Here is a 23,872-nt window from a genome sequence, read left to right as displayed (position 1 = left end):
CCTGCTCCAGAGATGACATCAGCATTTCCAAGAAGGCAGCTTTCTCCTGTCCCTCCACCGAGGGCGTTTCTTATTTGGAGTGTGGAGGAACAGGATGAGTTCATTTGAAGTCACTCAGCTTCTCCACATCTAATGTAGTTGAAGGGCTTTATCGAAACATGAATATTGGTTTCTGTTCAGCCCAGGCAGAACTCCTGGGGGGGATCAAGAAGAAATGCATGCATTCCAGATTTATTTTTAGTGGTCTGAGTGAGGTTGTAGAAAAGGCACCTGAAGAGAATTTCAGCCCACCTCCTACCCAAAAGCACTGTGTAGAAAATGGCCCCAAAAGATGCTTTCTGATGGCCTGCCTGGGAGCCCCCGTCTCCAGGCTGCTGTGCCAACCGCTGCTGGCACTTAGAGCCCTTGAGATAGTACTGACAGCAGCTCCCTGTGGGGCGCAAACACCCATTCAAAGCGGCATCCGCCGAACTGTGAACAGGCCCCCACCGGGAGACGTAAGCGAACCTGTCCCCAGGAGATACGAGGGGACTCTTGATTACTAAAAAAGGCTTAGATGTCACCTTTCCAGTGCAGGGCCCCCTTGGCCTTTGCAGTCATGGGAGCCTACCGCAATCCCTGGCCCCGTGCTGAGCACCGGGAAGGGCTCTCCTACTCGAGTGGAACTGATAAAACCTTTTCAGTAGTAACAAGAGAGTGTGAAGTCAGGCTGCCAAAAGTCCTCCCGTTCAGAAGGGACAGGCAGGCTGCTGAAAGAGCCAAACGAAACAAAAAACAATAGACCTTTTAAAAAAGCAACAGACCTTTAATTGGTGGCAAGATCCCTGGTTTGTTTTTTGAAACTGAAATCAAAATGTTCACTACATCACCTGGGCTTGACTCCGGAGCACTTGGCAAAGTTGGTTTTTGTCACTTGACAAAAGCATGATGTCCAGCCCTGCAAAATGACTATTTGGTCTGCCTTTTCAGCGTGTTCGTGTGGCGATGCCTGGAAGTGCCAGAGTCCTCTTACTTTATTGCTGCTGCTGCCGCCAGCCACCGTGGAGGCAGTGATGAGGTGCCTCCTGGCCGCCAGCTGCTGGGAAAGGCCTACGACACCGCAGGCCGCACGAGCTCCAAGTGCTAGTGAAGTGGTGTGACTGCGCCCATCGCCTGGAATCTCCAAAACCGTCGGGCCAAAAAGGAAGGTCAGTTCTAACAAGTTAAGACTGCTTGCCTCTGTTCCTGAGACTAAAAACTATACGTACTAACTACACTGACAAAGAAATCCTATCTGACAATGTAGCCCACTGACAAAATTTAAAGCCTCAGTTACCCTAACCAATATGTAGCTTTTGATTTGCATCAAAACTTTTACAGAAGATGTTTTGCTAGTATGTTTCTATATGCTTTAAAAATGTTCATTTTTACAAATAAGGAAGTTGAACAGGACAGCTTAAGTTAGATTCACTGAACTAGAAATATTGATAGCCTCTGTTCTCCACATTTAGCTTTCAAAACCAAATGAGCCATGTATAAACAAGTTGAGACACTTAATTTTTTAACGTTTCATTTGCAGAGTTTTATATCCATTAAGTGCCTTTGAAAGCTTCCAGGTTTGTGGGCTGCTGTCTCCCCTCCCCCAGGTTGTCTCCTTTCTACATATGGTGCTAAAACGTCAAAACTGAGGAGGGCTACAGGACCCTCAGCAGACTCCTGGTCTGTCACCCAGGTCAGGTATTTAGTTAGGTCAGGGCTTCCTAAATGAAAGACATCAGTTACCTGCTTGGGAAACAGTGGCTATTTGAAGTTGAGCAGCAAAGAAACTTAGATTCAGGAGTCGGAGGGTGGGTGGGTAGAACGGGTTTTCATCATATTGAGTGCCAAACCCACAACATCCAAAACATTTCAAATAAAACAAACCTCTACTACAGAACAGAAGGGAAAAAAAAAAAAAAAAAAAAAAGCTCAAGTAGGTCCAGGAAGATGAGCTGATTTATCTCATTAAACCTAAAATGGTGATAAATGAGGTGACCTGAGGCTGTGCTGGGTTTACCACTCCCAGAGTGGGGTGGACTTGGCCCCAGTGATTTGTGTCACGTGAACTACATAGGTCAAGTCTGGGTTTTTAAAAACTCTCTGCGGAACAAATTCCTAAGCCCAAATAATATTTGACAACTCAAGATTATAAAACAAAATCATCTAGCTTAGAGTTCCTCAGAGTTGGCTGGATGACAGAATGTGACTTGGCCAGCAAACCCAGAAGGTGTCCTAAACCACCTCCGTCGTACTTGACACCTGGCCGACCGCTGACAACGGCGAGGGCTGACGGCGCGCTCGGGACGGCAGGCTGGGGAGGGACTGGGGCTCTGAGCTCGTATACCAGTTAGTCCTTCCAGTCAGTGAACTAAAAAATTCTGCATCTTGAGTCCCTGGCTATTTGCAGTTGTCAGTTTACAGGAAAGGTGAAACGAAGCATTTTCAATTAAATAGATTAACAAACATTTACCACAGAAGTGCTTCAGCATTCTAAATGGATTAGATCACACGTTAAGCTATTTTTATATGCCAACTTATTAATGCCTTACATGAATCCACTGATAGGTCGTTGGGCCCCCAGTTAGAGTCCCTATGCAGCCCTAATTCTGTGTTCCGTAACCACGTGACTGGTGATGCTGAGTGATAACCACGTCTGCCTATACTGTACCACTGACCTTTCATACTGATCGGATCCCGCATTGAATCACCACGTGAAGAACAATAAATTGATCAATGAGGACATGTACACTATATTTAAAGAGCAATAGTGTCTGTGTCAAGAAAAGTTCTTAAATCTGATTTGTAAACATTTATATGGTATGATGATTTTCCGTATGTTCATAAATCCTGCACTGTATTCTGTGTTAAAATATTGGTGCATGTATTTATTTTCAATTATCAAAGTATAAATATATAATTTAAAAACATTTTGGTATGTGTCAAATAAATTTGATTATATAAATTGTTCTTTTTGTTTTCAAAATAAATGTAGCTGTACTCTGAGCTTAAAACCTTTCTGAAAGTACAAGCCACTGCACACTCGTGGAAGTGAAGTCTACCATTTTGATCTGCAGCACGTTCAGGAAACCAAAATACCAAACATATTTTAAGTCTATAAGCTTTATTGATACTTCGCTTTTACAGTTCACAATGCATTCCACAGATTTATAGTTCAGTACAGCTTAAACCACAATTGTATAAATCGTCATTTTATAATTAATTTCTTGCATAACAATGTTTGATATTTGCAAACAACACTTTTGGAAGCATTAGATTCAGTCCAGGGTTTGTGACAAAATTAACTACAGTAAGACTGTGTGATGAAGTTGATGTCGAGGAGTTCTATTGGCATGGCATCGTTTCATGTTGAAAACAGATGGTAGTGCTCCTAGAAATATATGTTCTTTTTCTAGCTTAGGTGCTTTGGAACTACACACATGAAACCAACGACTGAAATATCAAGCACTGTGGGGCAGCTGGAAAGGTAGGTAGGTAGAGGGCTAAGCTTTGTGAAACACTATATATAGATAGATATATAATCTATATTTACTTATATTGGCAATTAATATAACAGTAAAATTCACAATACACCTAGAACATACCAGCAAGGCGAGCCTTTTCACTCCTGCTTTGGTGGTATGATCTCGTCTAAACATTTCATTTCAGAAAATCTGCATCAATCTACACAGACCATACACAGTGCACAAACTGTGAAAAGGGTTATTTTTTCAGCTCCACTTTCTCTGCAATTCCCCAAATACAGCAAGACTACCTGCAACAAAGTATAATATACAGCTTCCTCAGATCTTTTTTTATTCACCAGTGCCTCATACAGGAAAAACAAATAATATGATTACTGTTTAAATCCATACATAGCAGCTTACAACACTTAAGATGATGAACACAGGGTAGTCAAGACAGGTCATTTTTCCTCAGATACTGTGTTGCTAAAATAAAGATCTGTGAAACTGCACTGCAATGTCAAGGCTTCATTCTTCCCTGACCCTCCCCCATGGAATCAAATGAATATCCCCTTTAAAGATAAACTCCTATTGTTAATTATTTCGGGCTTTTTCATTCCGCTTTGCGCTTCAATCCAGGGATTTTTGCTTGGATTCTACAAATGAAAAGGAGGGGGAAAAGGTCAATGTAAATATTTTGAAATTTTAATATTTTGTTTTCTGCTTAAAATGTCTGTCCTTCAAGAATTACTTGTACATTGCTCAGCTTATACAAGAAATAAAATCCTAAGGCTGTCAAACTATGAACTATAATTTTGCCACCCTGGCCTCACAAATTAGACTTAAATACATATAAGTACACATAGAAATTAATGATCCAAATGTTAGGAAAAAAAATCTTTTGGCAACTCTGTCACACTTTAGGTCTGATTGAAATTGACTACTCATTATGTCTTAAATATGAGAATACTGCACTGTTGTCAAAGCCAGTACATCTATCCTTAGTGTTAAAAAAAAAAAAAAAAAGATTTTAAATACTCACTTAGCCATAGCATCTTTAACATTCTTATTTGCAAGTCCTAGATAATGATCTATTTGCGCCTGAAAGAGAGGTAGAAAGAAGTTACTAGAAAATTACCATTGCTAAAAAATCTTATTAAACATATTAAAGGCTTAAGAAACCACCACATTTCTCATTTTTATAAGGCTGTGGAAGCTGGCACTGATCCATTTCTAAGTTCCATATAAGAGCGTGTGCTCTGTATTCTGAAATCTGCAGTTAAATTACCTGATGCCGTTCATAAATAACAGGAACACTGAAGAGTGAAATCAGAGCTGAAAAAGGAAATACACAACCTTTAAAATAGACTGGTATGATTTAGGGAACAAACACTACAAAGCCATCAAACTGGCAGCACTCTTAAGATAGAAGTGTTCCTAATGAGGAAGACACAAGCATCTCCTGGATGCACCTGCTGCTGGGGAGCCACCGCAGGGCACTGAGTTAACCAAGGGAGGCTGCAGGGACCATTCCTGGCTTCAAATCACATCATGCAGACTTTATAAAATACAGGCATCCCTGGTCTCGGTTAGTTAGATCTATGACTGCACCATCAAATAAGGCCACCCTTGATCTGGTTTATCACTGTTAGTTGGAGTAGTCTTCAGGAAGTAAAGTGGCATTTCCATAAACAGTATCAGTATTAGCAATTTATTTAAAGAGATCACAATCTCTAACCTATATCCTCTATTTTTCCTATAATATTAGGATATTCTCCCCTAAAATGTCTTTAAGCTCCTTGCACACCATCTTTTTTTTTTGGCTGTGCTGTGTGGCATGTGAGATCTTAGTTCCCTGACCAGGGATCGAACCCACGCCCCCTGCAGTGGAAGCACAGAGTCTTAACCACTGGACCGCCAGGGATAGTCCCCCATCCTTTTTTTTTTTTTTTTTAAGTAATTTTTCATTCCAATGGTTTTGTAGACTTACCCAAGATCAGTAGCGTGAGACCATTGAACAAGGCACCAACATAGGTAAATACCCACATCAACACTGCAAACTATAAGAAAATAACATTAGCCACTTAAAAACAAAATTCAAGTAAAGTTTCTTTTTTTTTTTAAGATTTTTTTTTGATGTGGACCATCATTAAAGTCTTTATTGAACTTGTTACAATATTGCTTCTGTTTTATATTTTGTTTTTTTTGGCCAGGAGGCATGTGGGATCTTAGCTCCACCGCCCAGGTGTCGAACCACCCGCACCCCCTGCATTGGTAGGCAAAGTCTTAACCACTGGACCGCCAGGGAAGTCCCCAAGTAAAGTTTCTTAATTAAGCCTTCAAATAAAAACAACCCATCTAAATGCCAAACTACTAGAGGCATACTCCTTGGAGACTTGGTAAAATAATATGGGTATTTCACTTCTAAGTTGCCAGTCTCCATTCAGGAATTTCTGAATCTAATTAATTAATAGACTCAATTCATTTTTCTCTGGACTACACTACCAAACAGTTGATTCTGTTTTCTCTGGGATCAGAAAACATACCAAAGGTACACCACCTTACCCCTCCAGCTCTTCCATAGCACTTAGCTTCTAAATGGGAAGACTGGAAAGCTATCATGAGAATTAGCTATGTTAAAACTGATTTTAAAGTACTAACAAGTGATTCAAGATCTGTAAGAGCTGAATAATTCAGACATTAAAATCTCAGACATCTGAATAAGCAATAATGGTGCAGGAAGACTTATTATCAGGGAGACTAGGTTTCAGGTACCAAAAATATCAGCTTTAGCATTTTATTAAGGATCAGAGGCACTGTCTCTCCAGTGATACATGTTTTAACAGCCAATGAGGACCCCTTGGAATGAGGACTCCTCTAACTTTTATACCTATTAATAAAATTGACCGTTATTATTCTTTTAGCCACTGCCTTCTTTATTTATTTAGCAAACACTAATCCAGTTCTTACCATATTAGTGCCAGGCACTGTTTTAAATGCTTTACAAATACAAACTCATTTATTCCTCCTAATAACTTTATGAGGTAGGCACTGCTATCATTACCACAGCAGATGCAGACACTAAAAAAATAGAGTGTAGTAACTTGCCCAAGTTGAGGTAATACTTCACTCATATTTCATATTTCACTGTCCCCTCCAGGGGACTGGGGACTGCAGTGAACTGACTAAACTCTCCTATTTTAGTAATCTGGTCTCAAAATCTGGGATTTTTTTTTTTTTTAATCATTAAATACAGCAGTTTGGGAAAGGCCTTGTTTCTAAAAAGTGATTTCATTTTGAGAAGTCCTTTATTTCCTCTCCATACTTTAGTTTACTCATGAATGGTTGAAAAAGAGAATTTCAAAGATTTCTTCCAGTTCTTGGTGACATCATATAGTAAAAACTCAATGCCATGTTCAGAGCAGTTCTTGAAGACTTATAAACACAAGGTCAGTCAGGATTTTATTCAGCATTCAGCAGGAGCAGATCCTTTGCTTCCTATTAAGAGCCTTCATGTGTCTGGCAATCTCTCTGCCATATTTAGTAGGTCACAAACATACCACCATGATGCCACCATCTACAACAACTATTTAGGTACCAATAACAAAGTATATATGAAAAGAAGGAGAGGAGAGAGGAGTTAGCACGTCCATCATCTAAAGCAGTTACCAGCAAACTTTTTCTGTGAAGAAAGACAGTAAAATAATAAACATTTTCGGTTTTGTGGGCCACAAGGGATCTCTTGTCACATATTCTTTGAATATTATCCTTTAAAAACATAAAAGCTATTCTTAGCTCCCAGGCTGTACAAAAACAGGCCATGGGACAGACAGGCAGTAGTTTGCCTACCCTTATCTAAAGCGTATCTTTGTCCATGTGTTCATTCTCTCAACAAAATCTGGTTGAACGCCTACTATCAGCTGGGTACGGAGCAGTAATTAAAGTATTCAGACTCTAGTCATTATCTTTACTGCAGGTTAGGAAGACCCTTTGGATTCCTGCAGCAACTGTCAGTTCTACAAACAGCAACACTCTGCTTACCCCTACAACTGAATTTAATGTTCAAGTGAGCAAATATCAAGCCTTCTTAACACTCATCAATTGAAAATCAAAAATTAAATGCTGCCCTGGTCTTTGCAACCGCTATGAAACCACTGATAGAAAGGTTTGAAGCATGACTCCAGTTAGCAAGCCTTTTCCCTCTCACACAGTTTTAGACTCCTATTGCAAAAGCTAAATATAACTGCTGCACTTGAGCAAGTCTACCATAGAGCAACAGAGCTATTTTCATCCATCACCACCCACAAGTCGACAGGGAAGAGTCGACCTTCTACATTTTAGAAGAAATTGCTTTAGCAATAAAGACACCCTTACCATGACAAAATTCAGAAACTAACACACAAGCTAGAAATAAGTCCTAATTTGGTCATTAAGTCACCGACAAGGCTGCACTCCAAAGCCACAAAGAAAGACCCTTCACACCTAGGTGATCTAAGGGGCTCAAATATCACTAGACTTGCCTCTTGGAGGACACTCTTTCTAAAAGCCAGACTATCCAGACACAAAGAGAGGAACGGAGAGAGGCTTCAAACGTCTATGGGGCCAGGCAGGTGACATAAACACATGAGAGCCCTGGTAAGGACTGAGGCAGATATGTGCATTCTCCCTCTCAAGGAGCACACACAATCCAGCTCCACAGACTGTTGCCAAGCAAGTATTCCAGGCTAATGTTGCCAAATTTTCCCATTTAAAGAGACCAGAAATTCACATTTTTATGTGCTATCACAGAATTTTTAAATGTTGCAGCTAAGTTTGGAGAAAATTTAACAGTTCAGGGGCCCAAAACAAAAATATTGGGTAAGGGTTTCCAGAGAACACACCATCAGAAGAGAAAGGAGTTAAGAACCAGCATCTAGCAATTGCACAATTACTAAAACTGTCAATAACAACATCAGCTAACAAATTTTTGAACATACATTAGGTCAGTTAATCTCATCATAACCCCAAAAGTTAAATACTGTTATTATCCCCATAGAAGAGAAAAACCAAGACACAGAAAGATTAAGCAAGTTGCCAGACTAGATGTGACAGTGGTCTCAGGTTTATCTGACTCCATAATCTCTGCTCTGCTATACAGTAAAACCATTTACAGAGTAATCATTTATTAATGGTCATGAATGTGCACGCTATTACAAAGAGGCAGGGAAAAGGTCAATAAACACTTTAAACCTACAAATTCTATGCTCTTCCATGGCAAATTCTTGGCAACACTGCAGCCAATGCATATTAATTGAGGAAGTCAAAGGCTCATCTCTCTTTAGGCACTAATGAGACTAGAGGAAAGAGGGGCAAAGTACAATGGAGGTCTAGTAAATACTTACCAGAAGAGGGCAAGGGCCATTTCTTGTTTGTCTTTTGTCCAGGGGAATAGGGAATTCAATTTAAGTGCATATCACATACATATCTCATTGAAAAGCTCTGCAGATCTTTTTATTAGATGATGTCTCCGTGGGGTGGGGAGGCATTTTTAAGGAAAACGGGTGGAGGGTGTTTAACAGAATTTCAGAAATTACTTTAGCAATTCTGACACTTTCAAACTTTTTCTGAAGTTTTAAACACTGAAAATCATTTGACTTTTGACATCTTCAGCCTTATTCATTAGTATCACATTTTCCCCAGCCAACTTCCTGTCTAATTTTTCTGTGAGCCAAAGAAACCAGAAAGGAAACTGTCAAAATGCGTATGTTAATAAATGCCTAAGAGCCTGAGGGCTAGATTTTAATGTCCTTTTGGGTCAGCTATTTCTGGAATTCAGGCCTTTTTTGCTCACTTTCAGATTTCAGACTGAATTCTGGAACATTATGGTTACCTGATGATCAGACAACCATAGCTAAAAATTTTCTTATAATTTTAACGTATATTTTCACTGAAAGTCACAGAACTACTGTCATAAAGAATCCAGTCTTTATCACCCAAAGCCATATGACAGAAAAATAAGAACCTCTGCCGAAAACACCTAGTCTTAGTATCTAGTAAATAAAAGTATTAGACTTTTTCTTGGGATTTGAGGTTTCAAAAGGCAGAACCCCCTACTAAAGCTGAGCCTTACTCAAGAAGTCCCAAAGCTGACCCCAGCGGAGACTGTCACATGCTTTTCTTTTATAATAAAAGGGGTGCAGAAGTAAGCGTAGGGGGAAAACTATAGCCCAGGGTTTACAGCTTCAAGTCATAACTTTTAAAAACAGTGTTCTCCAAACAGTGTCCTTAGAAAAATTAAATCACAATTTCAGGGGATGGGACCCCCAGCCCTTCCCCTTCCCAAGTATTATTAAATTTTATAGCTCCCCAGTGGTTCCAACGTGCAGCCAAGACTGAGAACCATTGTTTTACAACAAGAGCCCCTTTCAAAGACAGCTTATACAGAAGGTCAATCACAGAAATGGAATTAAACCTCAACTAGGTGGTTTAAATTTGTTCAACTATCTTATACTAGTTTTCTGGTGGTAATGGGTTATTTAAACACAGTTGACGAGTATCACTAGGTTAAAGAAAGTTATCCGGGCTCTTCTGGACTTCTCAGAGACTAATAAAGTGATATACACTAGGCTCGTCAAGAAAAGGACATATATACAGGTTTCACAGCTTAATTTTACTAGAGAACACTCCTCCTTTACTTCCCTTTCCATTCATTCTCCTTCCCTTCCCTTATGTCTGGCATGCAACATAACAAACCCACTTTAAAACAAATCCTGAGGATTGATCAAAACATTTGCCTGTGGTAAAATTTTACACTAATGTCTGAAATAAATCCTACTGAATGGAATTAGAAATATTTTTTCAGTGATTTTGCCCATAATATTTGACTAGAATTAATCTTTTGGGAAATGGATTGTTGCTCAATCTATGGACAGTTGAAAACTTTTCTAGGATTTAGAAGCTTGCAGGTAACTGCAAAGAAGCAAAACAAATGGAACAATTACAGTTGACCTTTGAACACAAGAGTCTGAACTACACAGGTCCACTTGTCAGCATATTTTTTTCAATAGTAAATACTACAGTACTACACAATCCACAGTTGGTTGAATCCATGAATATGGAACCAGGGATACCAGAGGAACCACAGATACAGAGGAGCCTTGGATAAGGAGGAACTGGGGATATGGAGAGCCAACTATAAACTGTACATGGATTTTCAACTGTGAGGAGGGTCAGTGCTCCTAATCCCCACACTGTTTAAGGGTCAACTGTACACAAGAATTTAAAAGGAGAAATCTGCAGAACATGTCTTATTTTTATTTGTCCAAGTCAACCACCAAAAAGAGATCTAGACCAGGCACAGATGATGAACCACTACCTCACATCAAATCTTTTCCAACAGGCCTGATGAACCTTGGGGTTTGGTTATTTCTTTAGAATAACGTATAGAATAGCCTCTCTCACACAGTACCAAAAAAACGATAATAAGCAAAAAGAAGAAAAATTTCACATGGTAAGAATAGTGGCTCTATATTTTTTAACTTCTGAGGAAGAAGGTTTCAAATAGAAGTAGTGGTAATTATGACCCAGAATCTCGAAATGTAGATTATATAAATTTGAGGGCATGAAATACTTATAAAGACAGTGAGTTATAGAGAAACCTCTTTCAAATTTTAAAAAGCTATTATTTTAAAAAAGCCACAGAGCTTGATACAATGTCAATTTTCTAAATGAAAAAAGATTTATAAATGAGACTAATTCCCACTGCATTTTCTTGAAATCAGGGTGGTTTCCATTTTCCTAGCTATGAACCATATGATAAAAGAAATCCAAATCAAAAGCTGGATCCTATAAATTTTTTTAAAACTCTGTTATTTAACAAGATCACAAATTCATCTGGAAACTGGAGAGACTGGGGCTATTTGTTAGCAAACTTTCCAAATTTAAAATCTGAATATAAGGAAATAAAATCAGTTTAACAGAGCAAATTGATTTTTCCTTTACATTGAAAAAGTGAAAGAAAAAAAAAAAACTGCAAAAACCATTTTTGCTTGCTTTAGGGAGGAAGAATATGATTCTCCTGCCAACTGCTGTAGCTAAAAGGCAAAAAGTAGCAGAGTTAGAGGGAAAATAATTTTCTTTTTAAAAATGCTCTCTATACGTACAAAAACTATGGGGGATAAGAGTGGCAAATGCTCAAGGAACTCTCTCTAGAAAAAGAATACTATTCAGTCATTTTGAAAAGAGACAAGTGTTTTTTTCTCAGCTTTTTCCAATTAAGACATATTAAGCAAGTATCCTGTGTTTCTATAGTACCCTTAATTCAGTGAAAAGAAACAAATGAAATCTATACTACTCACACACAATGACATAAGGTTTAAAAGTCCCCCCACGTAGAATCACAAAGAACCACAAAGTTCATCTAGGAAGACCCTTCATGTATATTATCAGAGGGTTTTGCATTGGGAGAATAAGACTAACACCCTACCTTATTCTTTGCCTCAACAGATTTTGAGACCTAAATGCAAAGTTCATTCTAAGTGTTAATATGCTGAAACAACTATTATTTATTTGGAGCCCTGAATGAATTGCCATCTGGAGAAGTCACCAAGCAGCTTTCCTTGAGCTCTGGGCTTGCCAAAAACACTACTCGGGAAAACCATTCAAATAAGTTTTATTTTTCTCTTTTCTAATCCTTAAGGAGAAAAAGTAGTAAACTACACTTCTAATGCAACTCTTTTTTCCCCCAATATTAAGAAACAAAGAATGTTTTAAAAATATAAGAAAAACTCATAAAAATAAAGCATTCCAGAAAGTAACCTATCTCGTTATGTGCCACTTCCCGTTACTTTCAAATTAGCAAAATCACTCAAGACAAGAATTTACCAAGTTGTTTCTCTCATTTATGCTAGCTTCCTCATAATAACACAATTGTTTAAAAAAAACAAACAAACAAAAACCCAAGGTAATTTTCAAAAGAAATTTTTAAAATGAGATTTAACAGCAAAAAGAAATTATCTCATAAATGTAATTTATTAATAAAATTTCCTCATATTCTATTTTCAAATACCTGTGCAAATCAGATTTTAAACGCTTTCTAAAGTATTTAATCAGTCCTCCTCTAACATTTTCTCACTTCCTTAGCCTTTGCAAATATTTCCACACCTATATTACCGTCTACACAGAGGACTGTGTATAGATGACAATAAACTCTGAAAGAACAAATAAGTTTTCAACTGATTAAAGACACGGGGAAACTTTAAATTGTAATTTGTAAAAACTGGAATACAATGAATGAATCATTCCCAGATCAATTTGTTTTCTTTTTAAACAGATATCTTCAAGAATGCCTCTTCTCTCAAGAAAAATGTTAAATTAGACATACATAGCTACCTTCACTGCTATACGCTGCAAACATGATGACTTTTAGTTTCTTTTTTGTTGCAGTTTTTATTAAGTCTATCAAAACAGTGACTCCTCAATCAAGTTTCATGATGCCTTTGTTTGAAGTCAGCCCCCGCAACAATTTCTGACTGCCAAATTCAGAGATGGCCCTTTGCTGTTTGAAGCTCTGTTATCATTATTTACAGTGTTTCTTCTCAATCAACTCCTACCCACACAACCCTTCATCTTAAACTGCACTAGTACCTTCCCCTCAATAATTTTTCAAACATGTTCTACCCCAGCACTCAAGCTATATATTGTGAATACCACTTCAATAAATAGGAGCTGGTTTCTTCTAGGACCCACGTGTACAAGGTTCTATTTGATTTACTCCCAAATATTATTTGTTCCCTTTTGAAACTAATCAAACATCCCAAATGACATAACTATGATCTTTTTATTTATAGACTGACATCAGATTATTTCAAAGCACTACTACAGAATGAGTCACTAAATGCAAGCAATCTACACAAGAGATAATAATAAAAGGAAACTAAATTATTTACCATTAATATTATTAGTAACGGACATTCCAAGCCTTAATAGACTGAGAGAAGCACACAGCTGAAAATAATGTCCATTTACTGGCCTATTAAGGCTAAGATATTTGTCAAAAGCATTTTGAGCATTTAAACCTATTCTGACCAGTTCAGAAATTGTTTCACTGAATCTAAAGACCCAATCATCCAGTTGCTATGACATCCTTGGTTTGCACAATAAACTGCAAACTTGTACATATCTATTGGAAAAGAGAAATTATGGTAATTACTACCACAGTACATTTCTACCCAGACTTAGATTGGAAACAAGTCCGTCTTAAGTCACCGGCAATAATACACACAACACAAACGGCAGGTTCCACATAAAGGAAAAGCACTAAAGTCCCAATGCTAGGGGTTCACATTACGTGACGAGTTTAGTGCTCGCTTTAAATCAGTCTGAACTTTGGGGAGCTGATTTGCAAGGTGAGACTCTAACAGCTGCTATGTAGCAAGATCCAAAAACTAAAGAAAATTCCAAAGTTTACCAACTGGTGATTAGTCCAAGTGTTTCAGAATATTAAAGTTTTTCCAGAATAAAGATCCCAAGAAAGTATAAAAAAATATGAAATAGCTTATATGTATGTATGAATCACATACAAGCTAAGAAATTAAGTCCTAGTCTCTAAAACAAAGTCAAGCAGATGAAATCATATCTGGTAATAACTCTATTAGATAATCTTTATTCTTACAGTCAACACTCTCTTTAATCTTCTTTTAATCCTTATGATTTCCAAAAGTATGAATTTATAACATTTTCCTTTAAAAAGGAATTGTCTTTCCTCCATCTTAAATATTTGATCAGATTCTGAATTTTGGAACCCAAGTTTACAGTAATGATTTCATTACATCTTTATCATTTACTTTAATATAGAAAATAGAATTTTACTCTCTTAACTCTGATATTAAATTCTGGGTATGCCAAAGAATGGAAAGCAAGTAAATTTACCTTCAGAGAATCAACTAAATCATCAACTAAGAAGAGGCGCCTGAGTTCTTTTATCGTGCAGTTCACATGGCCAAGAGCAGAATTACTGTACTTCTGAACCAACTCCTCAGATATACCAACTTCAGATTCCAAATACGCCCTAGAAAACAAAACACATAACTGTCACTGACTGGATGATTTTCCCTGGATGTCTGTCAATCAGCAATTATATATCTGTAAAAGAGGACATTAGTAAAATATTTTACTATGGAAGCCTACTCTTTCCAAATTAAGCACAATGTAAAAACTCACCAAGCATGGGGTATTTCATTGATAACACAGGTATAGAAAACAAGCATACGCTTTGAAATCAGACCTATCTGAGCTTGAATCTTAAGCTCTACCACTTACCTGGCTGTGTAACTTCTGAAAGTTATTTAGTCATCCCTCTAACCTCAGTCTCCTCACTTATACAATGGAGATTATCTTGAGATTTCAGTGAGTAAAGTGCTTAACACAATCAGGCACAAAGACGCACTCAATAAATGGTAGTTATTATTATGGATTTGGTTTTTTCAGGAGCACATAATGTTATCTCATCAAGTTTTCCTAACAAAACTTCTACTCATTTCCAAATACTATACTCTCTCAGCCTAATCTTTAGGGGAAACTATCCAATAAGTCAAGCCCCCAATTGTGAAACGGCTGCCAAAAGTCAAAAGGCAATCTCAGTAGAACACAATAGTTCCTGTCCATTTAGATGCCCCAATCTATACTGAGATCTAGCTGGAGTTGTTAAATTTAAGAAGACAACTGTAATGGGGGGAACAAGTCAAGTAGGCAAGAATGCAAGGAATTGTTTCATTAGTTACTATTTCAAAGAAGCCATTTATCTTAGAGCAATCAGAAGTGCTAAGGATTCTCTCTTATCTGTTGGAAGCAACTCTTTACCCAGTCCCTCCTCAAAAACTCCCCATATCCGTGGACCCTAGTTACACTGGAAATTACAGTCCTCTATGATAACTCCTTGTCTCATAGTTTTACCCCTGAAATATGCCCCAAATGTGCCTCCTCGTTTTCATTCGCTATACTATCACTATAGTTTAAGTGCTCATTATTTAAAAACTGGAATAGTCTATCAGTGTCCAAACCAGTCTCTAATCTATCTTCTGATTCACTCCTTCAGCCAATGCCAGATGCGTTTTATTTGAGCTATACTAGATAGTGTTATTTAGGTTGAACTCAGGTGGGAATTAGGAGACATGCTACCACCTAGCTATGTAAACCTTGCAAAAGGCATTGAACTTCTTTGGGTCATGGGTCCAACTCTACAAAATTAAAAAACAGACTTCCTGAATCCATTCAGACTCAAACAGTCTATGATTCTATGGTTCCAACTTTTCAACCACAGCCCTCCTAAATCCTTCCAACCTTATTTCTCACTACAATGTTGTAGCTCAAACTTGAGCCATTCACCAAACATTTTTCATGTTAATGTGAAGTTTTGTTCCTCACACTGTTTTCCCAATCCACAGTGCTCTCCTCTCACCTCTGGAGATAGCACACCATCAGTAAGCACCATCTCAATTCCATCCATACATGATGCCTCTCCTGACCCTACTATGTAACTCTAACAATGCTTTCTTTTGTATTATTCTTATAGTAATTACCATATCCAGCCCTGAAATATAAACATGTGTATACTTGTATATTTTTTTCTACTAGAGTATAAACTGTCAAGGACTAGGAATATATCTTCATTAGTACAATGTCTAGCATAGGACGCTTGTTATTTATTAGCCAACAAATAGCAAGTTATTATTATCAAGTTAAAAACGGTCAAACATTCACACCTACCCTTAAGTCAGCAAAAAATTTATTTATGCAGCTTTAAGAAATATAGAAAAGTGGCTGATACAACTTTAGCTGGTATTCTGCTTCTTTGTACCACTGCTTTTGTTCTTGCTGAAGACAAGATGCCTGGCCAGCAGGCCACAAAGGCAGAACTCTCCATCAATGACACCCTGTGGATATTTACATTCATTCAACTGGCATTTATGTGATATTAATGCAATGCCAGCACAGTCGTCACTCTTTTCCAATGACCACAGGTTATTACATAAGAACTGTATGATATTAACTTTACTAATGTGACTGGAGAACTTGGAAAACTGTCCAAAAGGCTTGTTAAATTGGCATGTTGGCTGAATTTACTTTATAATAACTATAAAAGGCCTTTGAGCTAAGGACAGTGTTTCTAAGGAAATAAAGAATAAAGAAATCACTAGTTTCTTCTAAACGTCTTCTTTAAAAATCAAACAGTATGTAAAATTTATAGATAATTTAGAATTGTTGGCTTGACAATGTTTTTATATATTTCAGTAACTAATTAAAAATCATATTCCTTTACGATTTGTGGCATGATATAACTCTGCTATTTTGAAGTTGCAATTTCAAGTTACTGAATTCAAAGTTTGTTTCCCCATCTGTAAGATGGAGTAGTATCTATTCTCATAGAGTTTCATGAAAACCAGGAGCCTGAAATTAGGATAATAGTGGTGTTAACTGATAGAAATTGACAAGTCTGAGATAAAAGACTCATTTAAAGACATGATGAATTAGTGGCTATGGGGGGCTGGGTGGGGAGTGACTGCGAGAGGTACTGATGCAGAGTGTCTTTTGGGTGTGATGAAAATGTCTGGAATGAAATGGTGACAGTTGTACAATTCAGTGAATATACTGAAAGCCACTGAATTTTACAGTATGTGAATTATACTTATCTCAATTTTTAAAGGGAGGTGAGGGTGGGGAACGTGATGAGTATGAAGTGAGGTCGGAAGACCCAAGCTGAGGTGCGTCCACCCCATTAGCAACTGGAGAGATAATGCTACTTGTCAAAATAAGGTAAGAAGATGACAGTTTAGAGACAAGGAGATGCTGAAATAAAGGAGCTATCCAAAGGATAATACAAAAGTAATGCCTTAGGGAAGGAGAAGAAAAAACTAGATAGAGAAGGAATGGTAAGAAAAGACATAGACATGATGAGGAAGCATAACAGAAAAACATTAACATACTATTGGAAAGAAAGGTATTTCTAATATCAGACAGCATAAAAAGTAAGCAATAAAGAAAATATAACTCTCACCGATCCCAAACATGTTAAAAAGATACAGCTTCCATAAAAGTAAAATTAGGTAACCAATACCTACTTCTAATAAATAAATATTACTAACAAGTAGTAGCGTTAGGCAAATGATACATAAACCCAGTCTTTTCCATCATGAGCCTATGAAATGACTGTTAGGAAATCTTAAAAGCAGATGCTTTTGGTATAGGTTTTCAGCAAACATTTGCAATTATCTTTTAGCAGTAAAAAATGCATGTCTGTAACTCTACAGATAGAGTGAAGTCTCAATAGTACTCTTGTTTACAGTGCTGCCAACATGTGCCTTGTTTTCCAAACATCTCACCTGAATGGGTGGCCTTCATCAGATTTCTGGATAGCCTGGATCACACCCTTATATATCCTAAAGCTGATAGTCACAGAGAGCAGGGCCAAGGCAATGTAGGCCGTTACACTCACAATGCTGAATACCGTCAATGAAAGCAGCAGGAATAAGCTGGCACCAAACACCACTCCAGTCTTCTTAATGTCTCTCCAGTAGAGAAGGTCAACAACTAAAAATTTAAAAAGAAATCTGAAATTAGAACATTACTTTACCCATTTTTATTTGGCACATTTATATTTACTCCACCCACAAAAGTAAAAAGGCCTCTAGATAAAGCAAAACCAAAACCTAAAATACTAAAGAAAGATTAACTTTATAAGCTAAAATTTAAACCCACCCTAAGCTGTATATTAGCATAACACCTTATATTGATTTCCACTTCCCATAAAATATTTCTCATTCAAATCTGTTTCCTACATGTCCAAGTCATTCTGGCTATACAAGATTATTAAATCTCTCAAGCCCAACACAGCAGGATGCCTAATCTAAAACAAGAGGTTTCTTAAAAATCATCTTGAGGGTTTTTACCTTCACAAAATGCATGATATATACATTCAAATAACAGAAAAAGTATCTTATGCACTCACTAAAATAAGATACTTCACTGACCTAAAATATATTTATCTGCAGAAAAATCACTAATTCAAAACATGCCAAGAAACTAAAACTTTACTAAAAACTACACAGATGAGTTTCACAGCTCTGCTTTTAAAAGATCTCTGAGAAACTTAACAAAATTGTAACCTAACTTGGCTATCATTAAACAAAAATTTCCTGCAAAGCAAATAACAGAGGGAAACAGCCTTTAGATTACCCAAAAAGCTATTTCCCTCTAGGAGTAGGTACATGCAATGCCATAAAACTTTAGGTGTCAAAGAAAAAATGTGTTGCAGTGTTATATAACGTTTATTAATAGTAAGGAGTCAGACAAAGCTAACCTAGCAAGTCTGCTCTTGGCCCATGGACACAGGCCACTGTGGGGATCAAATAACCAGACCTGTGGTTTCAAGATCAGGTTATGTACAACCCAAGGAGAATTCTGCAGTGTGCCAAGGGGCTCTTGAATTCACAGGCTAAACATAATTCATCTCCTTCTGGACTGTGGACAGTTAGGGTGGGGGGAGCAATCTTACAGTAAAATAAATATGGATATACTCTCGAGTACAATTTTAAATAGTTGTTCATTTTCAAGATGAAGGAGGTGACAAAGAAAAATCACATTTCTGGGGGCTGCTTTGGTCTTGATCCCCAGGTCCTTGAAGGTATTTGACTTTCCTTTACTGTTAAGGGTACTTTTGTGGGAAAAATTATGCATGTGAACTGTAAAATGTTAGATATTATTATGAAGCCCTAAATTCCCATTAGCAAATATCATTTGAATACTGATTAAGATATTTTAAATGCCCATCACAGTGTGTCGCACATAACAGGGGTTCAACAACATTTATTATGTTTAGGGAACATTTATTCCATTCTCCTAAATAGGATTTGATTTGAATGCTATTAATTTAACATCCTATATATGATTTATGGCTTTGTTTTCAAACTCTGATTTCAATTATTTATTAAAGTTTTCCCTATTTCAAGTTCGCTCCAACTCTGCCGAAAACATCTACATCAGTTTTGTTCGATTCAACTAGTTTCTACTACTGTACCAAGATACTAACACAACTGCGACCGGACCAGAAATAGTGTATCTACACTATGAATAATAAACACTGAATAAAGAAATAACAGCAATGCTAATAGTTTTCTGACATTCAGCACTCATTGAGCTGATACTGTTCAAAAAATTCAACCTAGTAGAATGAATTTAAAAACCTGAAAATGGGGACGTGGACTTTTCTTTAAGCCCTGTCCAACTCTAAAACACTATAATTCTAGGAAGATGGTAAGACATGAAAACAGTATCAGTAAATTCTAAAATAAATATCACACTATTGTGAGAATTTAGAAAAGGAAAAAGACTGGAGGACACTTTAAGAGACTGTGAAAGAGACATACTGAGCTGGGTCTTGAAGAATGGGTAGGAATCTAGAAAACCTATAGGGACAGGCCTAATTATAAGGGTCTGCTAGCAAGGGCTCTAATAACTAATGTCGTTTTCTTTTCTTTCTTTAAGCAGCGTACAGCAAGAGGGCAGGGCAAGCAATGACAAAGTCAGCCTTTGATAACATTCTTTCCTGGAGGCTCCCCTGTGCCCCACAATAGTGGCTCATACAAGATAAAGCACTTAGACTCCGGAGGCGACTCACCTAGACTCAACCACTGGCTCCATAACATACTAGCTATGTGACTTCAGGCAAGTCACTAAATCCCTCTATACTTCAGCTTCTTCCTCTATAAAATATGTATACAAATAGGAATGATCTTACTGAGATACTGTAAGGATTAAGTGAGATAATGAATTAACAAAACTCTTCATTAATCAGATAATGAATATAATACATTTAATATAGTATATAACATATAATAAATTCTTAATAAATGTCAAAGCTGTTATTTTTTTTTGTTATTATTATAAATACCACCACAATCATTATCACCTTTCTTATCCAGGTATTTAAATAATAAATATACAGAGAAAAAGAAAACAAAATGTCAACCTATGAGTAACTTTAAATAAACTGTATTGCTGTGTTATGTCACAAACATGTTACTTTATAAACCACATGGAAAAGGATTTTAAAACTTATCTAAGTTTTCACTATTACAGGGCACCTAAAAGTTGACAACCTAGAAGAATGAGCAAGTATGGTACACCCCAAACCTACTTTTATATGAAAAAAACCCTCCTTTGTAAAAATGTCTGGTCCTCAAAGTGCTCCAAAACATTAACCTTCAAAATCCCTATTAGTGATAAAAAATAAATGCAGATATCCTCACTATTCCTTACCATCATTAAAAACTAGTCAGTACCGGAATAAAGACGCGGACGTAGAGAATGGACTGGAGGGCATGGGGAGGGGGAAGGGTAAGCTGGGACGAAGTGAGAGAGTGGCACTGACATATATACACTACCAAATGTCAAACAGATAGCTAGTGGGAAGCAGCTGCATAGCACAGGGAGATCAGCTCGTGCTTTGTGTCCACCTAGAGGGGTGGGATAGGGAGGGTGGGAGGGAGACGCAAGAGGGAGGAGATATGGGGATATATGTATATGTATAGTTGATTCACTTTGTTATACAGCAGAAACTAACACACCATTGTAAAGCAATTATACTCCAATAAAGATGCTAAAAAGAAAACTAGTCAGTAAAACCTGATTATGAAATAAATGACTTTAGACTTAGAGGTATATACAACATATATTAATGTCTAACCAAATTACCTAATAAAATAGAGTTACTGTTTGAACAGTTTCAATGACTAGATAAAGAATTATTTATAAGTAGTCTATGATTTCTATATAGATGGCTATGGTACAAGGAAATATCAGTGACTGGGACTCAAGAGACCCACATCCTAGTACTGGCTCTGCATTGTATAACTCTGGATGAGGCTCTACTTCCTCTAGACTCACAGAAACTAACATGATTCACAGTTAGTACAAAGATACATATCAATCTTGCATTCAAATTCCTAGTCAGTGCGTCCAAATTAGTGAGATTTAATGCTGTATTATCTGTGCCAAATAAAATTTTAAAATATCTGCTTCCTTTCTCGATCTAGATTTACTGGGGGGAGGGAGGCTTAAATATTTTTATTTATATCAGTCTTTTTGAAATGAACCTTCCTAGAAACTCTTTCTTTTTTGGTCAAACATTATTAAAGCTTTAGGAAAACAACAAATTCATATTCCTATAATTTTTCAAGTGATCATGAACTATGTCACTATGACAACAGTATGAGAGGAGCCAAAAAAAGACTGAAAAGCTATACACTTTTTACGCCTGAGAAATGTTTTCCAGGTTGCTGATCTACATTCTCCACATATCCCTTTATTTCCTGAGTCAACATTTACTGGGCACTTAAATTATACCAAATACTGTCTGTAGACATTACCTCTTTCAATTTTTAAAACCCTATGAGGCAGGCTTTCAGACAAGAAAGTGAGAGCCAGCTCTTACATGATTGGACCCAAATCATTTAATTAATAAGTGGTAGAACATGAATTTTTAACACAGGCTTCCTATTGATGAAACTCACACTCCTCATGTATGATGCCAAATTAAAGGCTCAGCACATTAAAGTCCTTCAAAATGTTACACATTTGCACATGTAATGAACAGGCAGAGTATAAGCAGATAATTATTACATGTGAGATGAATCATAAAGGCCAAGAAGAAAGTAAAATTAACAAGATAGGTTAATTAATAAGGAACTTGTAAATTTTAATGTATATACTTCACCTACAGTTAAATCCAAAAAGGAGAAAAGAGCTCTATTCCAATATTCTTGACCTGTATGTTTCCATAGTAGAAAACTATAATTAATCAAGCTGTTGAAAGCATCTTTTAAGAACCATGTGAATCTGATTAAGAGTGTGGTTTTCCCAGTAGGCTTTCCTATTGGGAAGAGAATACCCTCCCTGCTAGCTTAATATTTACATACAGCTGATAGTTAAAATTCTGGTGCTTTGGGTATAATCAAGTCAATTTCCCCAAAGTTGATGATATGGGAATAGTCATGTATATGATCCAGCAGTATTCAGTGACTGCAGCCTAATATAAATCTAACTGCATGAAAGTACAGTAAACCATAACCTACTACTTCCTTTCCACCTATTAAATGGTTCCTAGAAATGAGATCTTTTCAATAAATGGAAGAGCTCTGAAAATCTTGTATGCAAGTCGATACATATTGTATGAAAATACGTAAATAGCTATACAAGAGTTCTCAAAGTAGATACCATGAGAGTCTTGTGGAAATAAACCCCAGGGATGCCCTGGTGGAGCCTTAAAGCACAGAGGAGGAACAAAGGGAAGAAGAGTCAAGAGAGACAGGACAACTAGGTACTGATAGGCACACGTAAGACAAAAGTAATATTTCCTAGAATAGGAAGGTCTGAGAGGCAATCTATACTGTTATCACAGTCATTGCGCAAAGTATAGAAGGATTTCAATCTTTTTTTGTAAAGGAATTTAAGAAATTGTTAGTGAAGCTGTTAAGGATGAAAAAATATTAGTTTCTAGCCACCTTAATTGATGCTCACCAATATTTCAGGTCTCAGATTCCTTAAATTGGTTTAAATGAAAAAACTTTGGAAGATTAAGTTTATCCAGGATTGTTGATTCTCAATGGAGGGAGTCATAAAGTTTTATTAAAACCCTTTCTGAGAAATATATTGAAATACTATTGCTTCTAATATCCATCAAGAAATTTATATCTATTAGTTGAGTTAGATGTTTGCTCAATCCTGATACCAAAATCAGGCAGACACATCACAAGAAAAGAAAACTACACACCAAGATTCCTTATGAATACAGACAAAATAATCCTCAACAAAGTACTAGCAATCTGAATCTAGCAACACATAAAAAGGATTATACACCATGGCCAAGTGGTATTTATCACAGGGATACAAGGTTGGTTCAACATATGAAAACCAATCAATAATACACCATATTAAAAGAATCAAGGACGAAACCCCACATGATCATCACAACTAGACACAGAAGAAGCATCTGACAAAATCCAAGACCCTTTCTTTATAAAAACACCTGACAAACTAAGAATAGGAATGGAAGGAATGTCCTCAAGCTGATAAAGGTTATCTACAAAATACCCACAGCTAACATCATACTTAATGATGAAAGACTGAAAGCGTTCCCACCCACTAAGGCCAAGAACTAGGCTAGGATATCCCCTCTTTCAACTTCTATTCAACACTGTCCTGGGGGTATGGAGGCAGGGCAATTAGTCAAGAAAAAAAATAAAAGATGTGCAGATTGTAAAGGAAGAAATTCAACAATCTCTATTTGCAAATAACATGATGTTGTAGGTGGAAAATCCTAAGGAATCCACCAAAAAGCTACTAGAACTAATGAACAAGTC

General features: G+C 37.0%; 2 protein-coding genes across 11 annotated transcripts in view; one reads left to right on the top strand and one right to left on the bottom strand.

Moving 5' to 3' along the window:
* Window positions 1-2,890, top strand: part of EML6 (EMAP like 6) — a 356,906-nt gene extending 354,016 nt beyond the window's left edge. For all 7 annotated transcript variants that reach the window (XM_036873387.1, XM_036873381.1, XM_036873382.1 and 4 more), the window contains 2 exons: window positions 970-1,187; window positions 1,559-2,890. In XM_036873387.1, coding sequence (XP_036729282.1) covers window positions 970-1,126 — 157 coding nt within the window. In that variant the 3' untranslated portion in view covers window positions 1,127-1,187; window positions 1,559-2,890. The remainder of the gene's footprint in view (window positions 1-969; window positions 1,188-1,558) is intronic.
* A 230-nt stretch (window positions 2,891-3,120) lies between these two features.
* Window positions 3,121-23,872, bottom strand: part of RTN4 (reticulon 4) — a 67,057-nt gene continuing 46,305 nt past the window's right edge. For all 4 annotated transcript variants that reach the window (XM_036873389.1, XM_036873391.1, XM_036873390.1 and 1 more), the window contains 6 exons: window positions 17,837-18,044; window positions 14,388-14,526; window positions 5,470-5,539; window positions 4,768-4,814; window positions 4,522-4,580; window positions 3,121-4,135 (listed from right to left, as the gene is read on the bottom strand). In XM_036873389.1, the coding sequence (XP_036729284.1) occupies window positions 4,093-4,135; window positions 4,522-4,580; window positions 4,768-4,814; window positions 5,470-5,539; window positions 14,388-14,526; window positions 17,837-18,044 (566 nt within the window). In that variant the 3' untranslated portion in view covers window positions 3,121-4,092. The remainder of the gene's footprint in view (window positions 4,136-4,521; window positions 4,581-4,767; window positions 4,815-5,469; window positions 5,540-14,387; window positions 14,527-17,836; window positions 18,045-23,872) is intronic.

This window comes from Balaenoptera musculus, chromosome 13 (assembly GCF_009873245.2).
Source record: "Balaenoptera musculus isolate JJ_BM4_2016_0621 chromosome 13, mBalMus1.pri.v3, whole genome shotgun sequence".
Taxonomy (NCBI): Eukaryota; Metazoa; Chordata; class Mammalia; order Artiodactyla; family Balaenopteridae; genus Balaenoptera; species Balaenoptera musculus.
The sequence above is the reverse complement of the archived record's forward strand: the minus strand, read 5'-3'. Positions and strand labels throughout refer to the sequence as shown.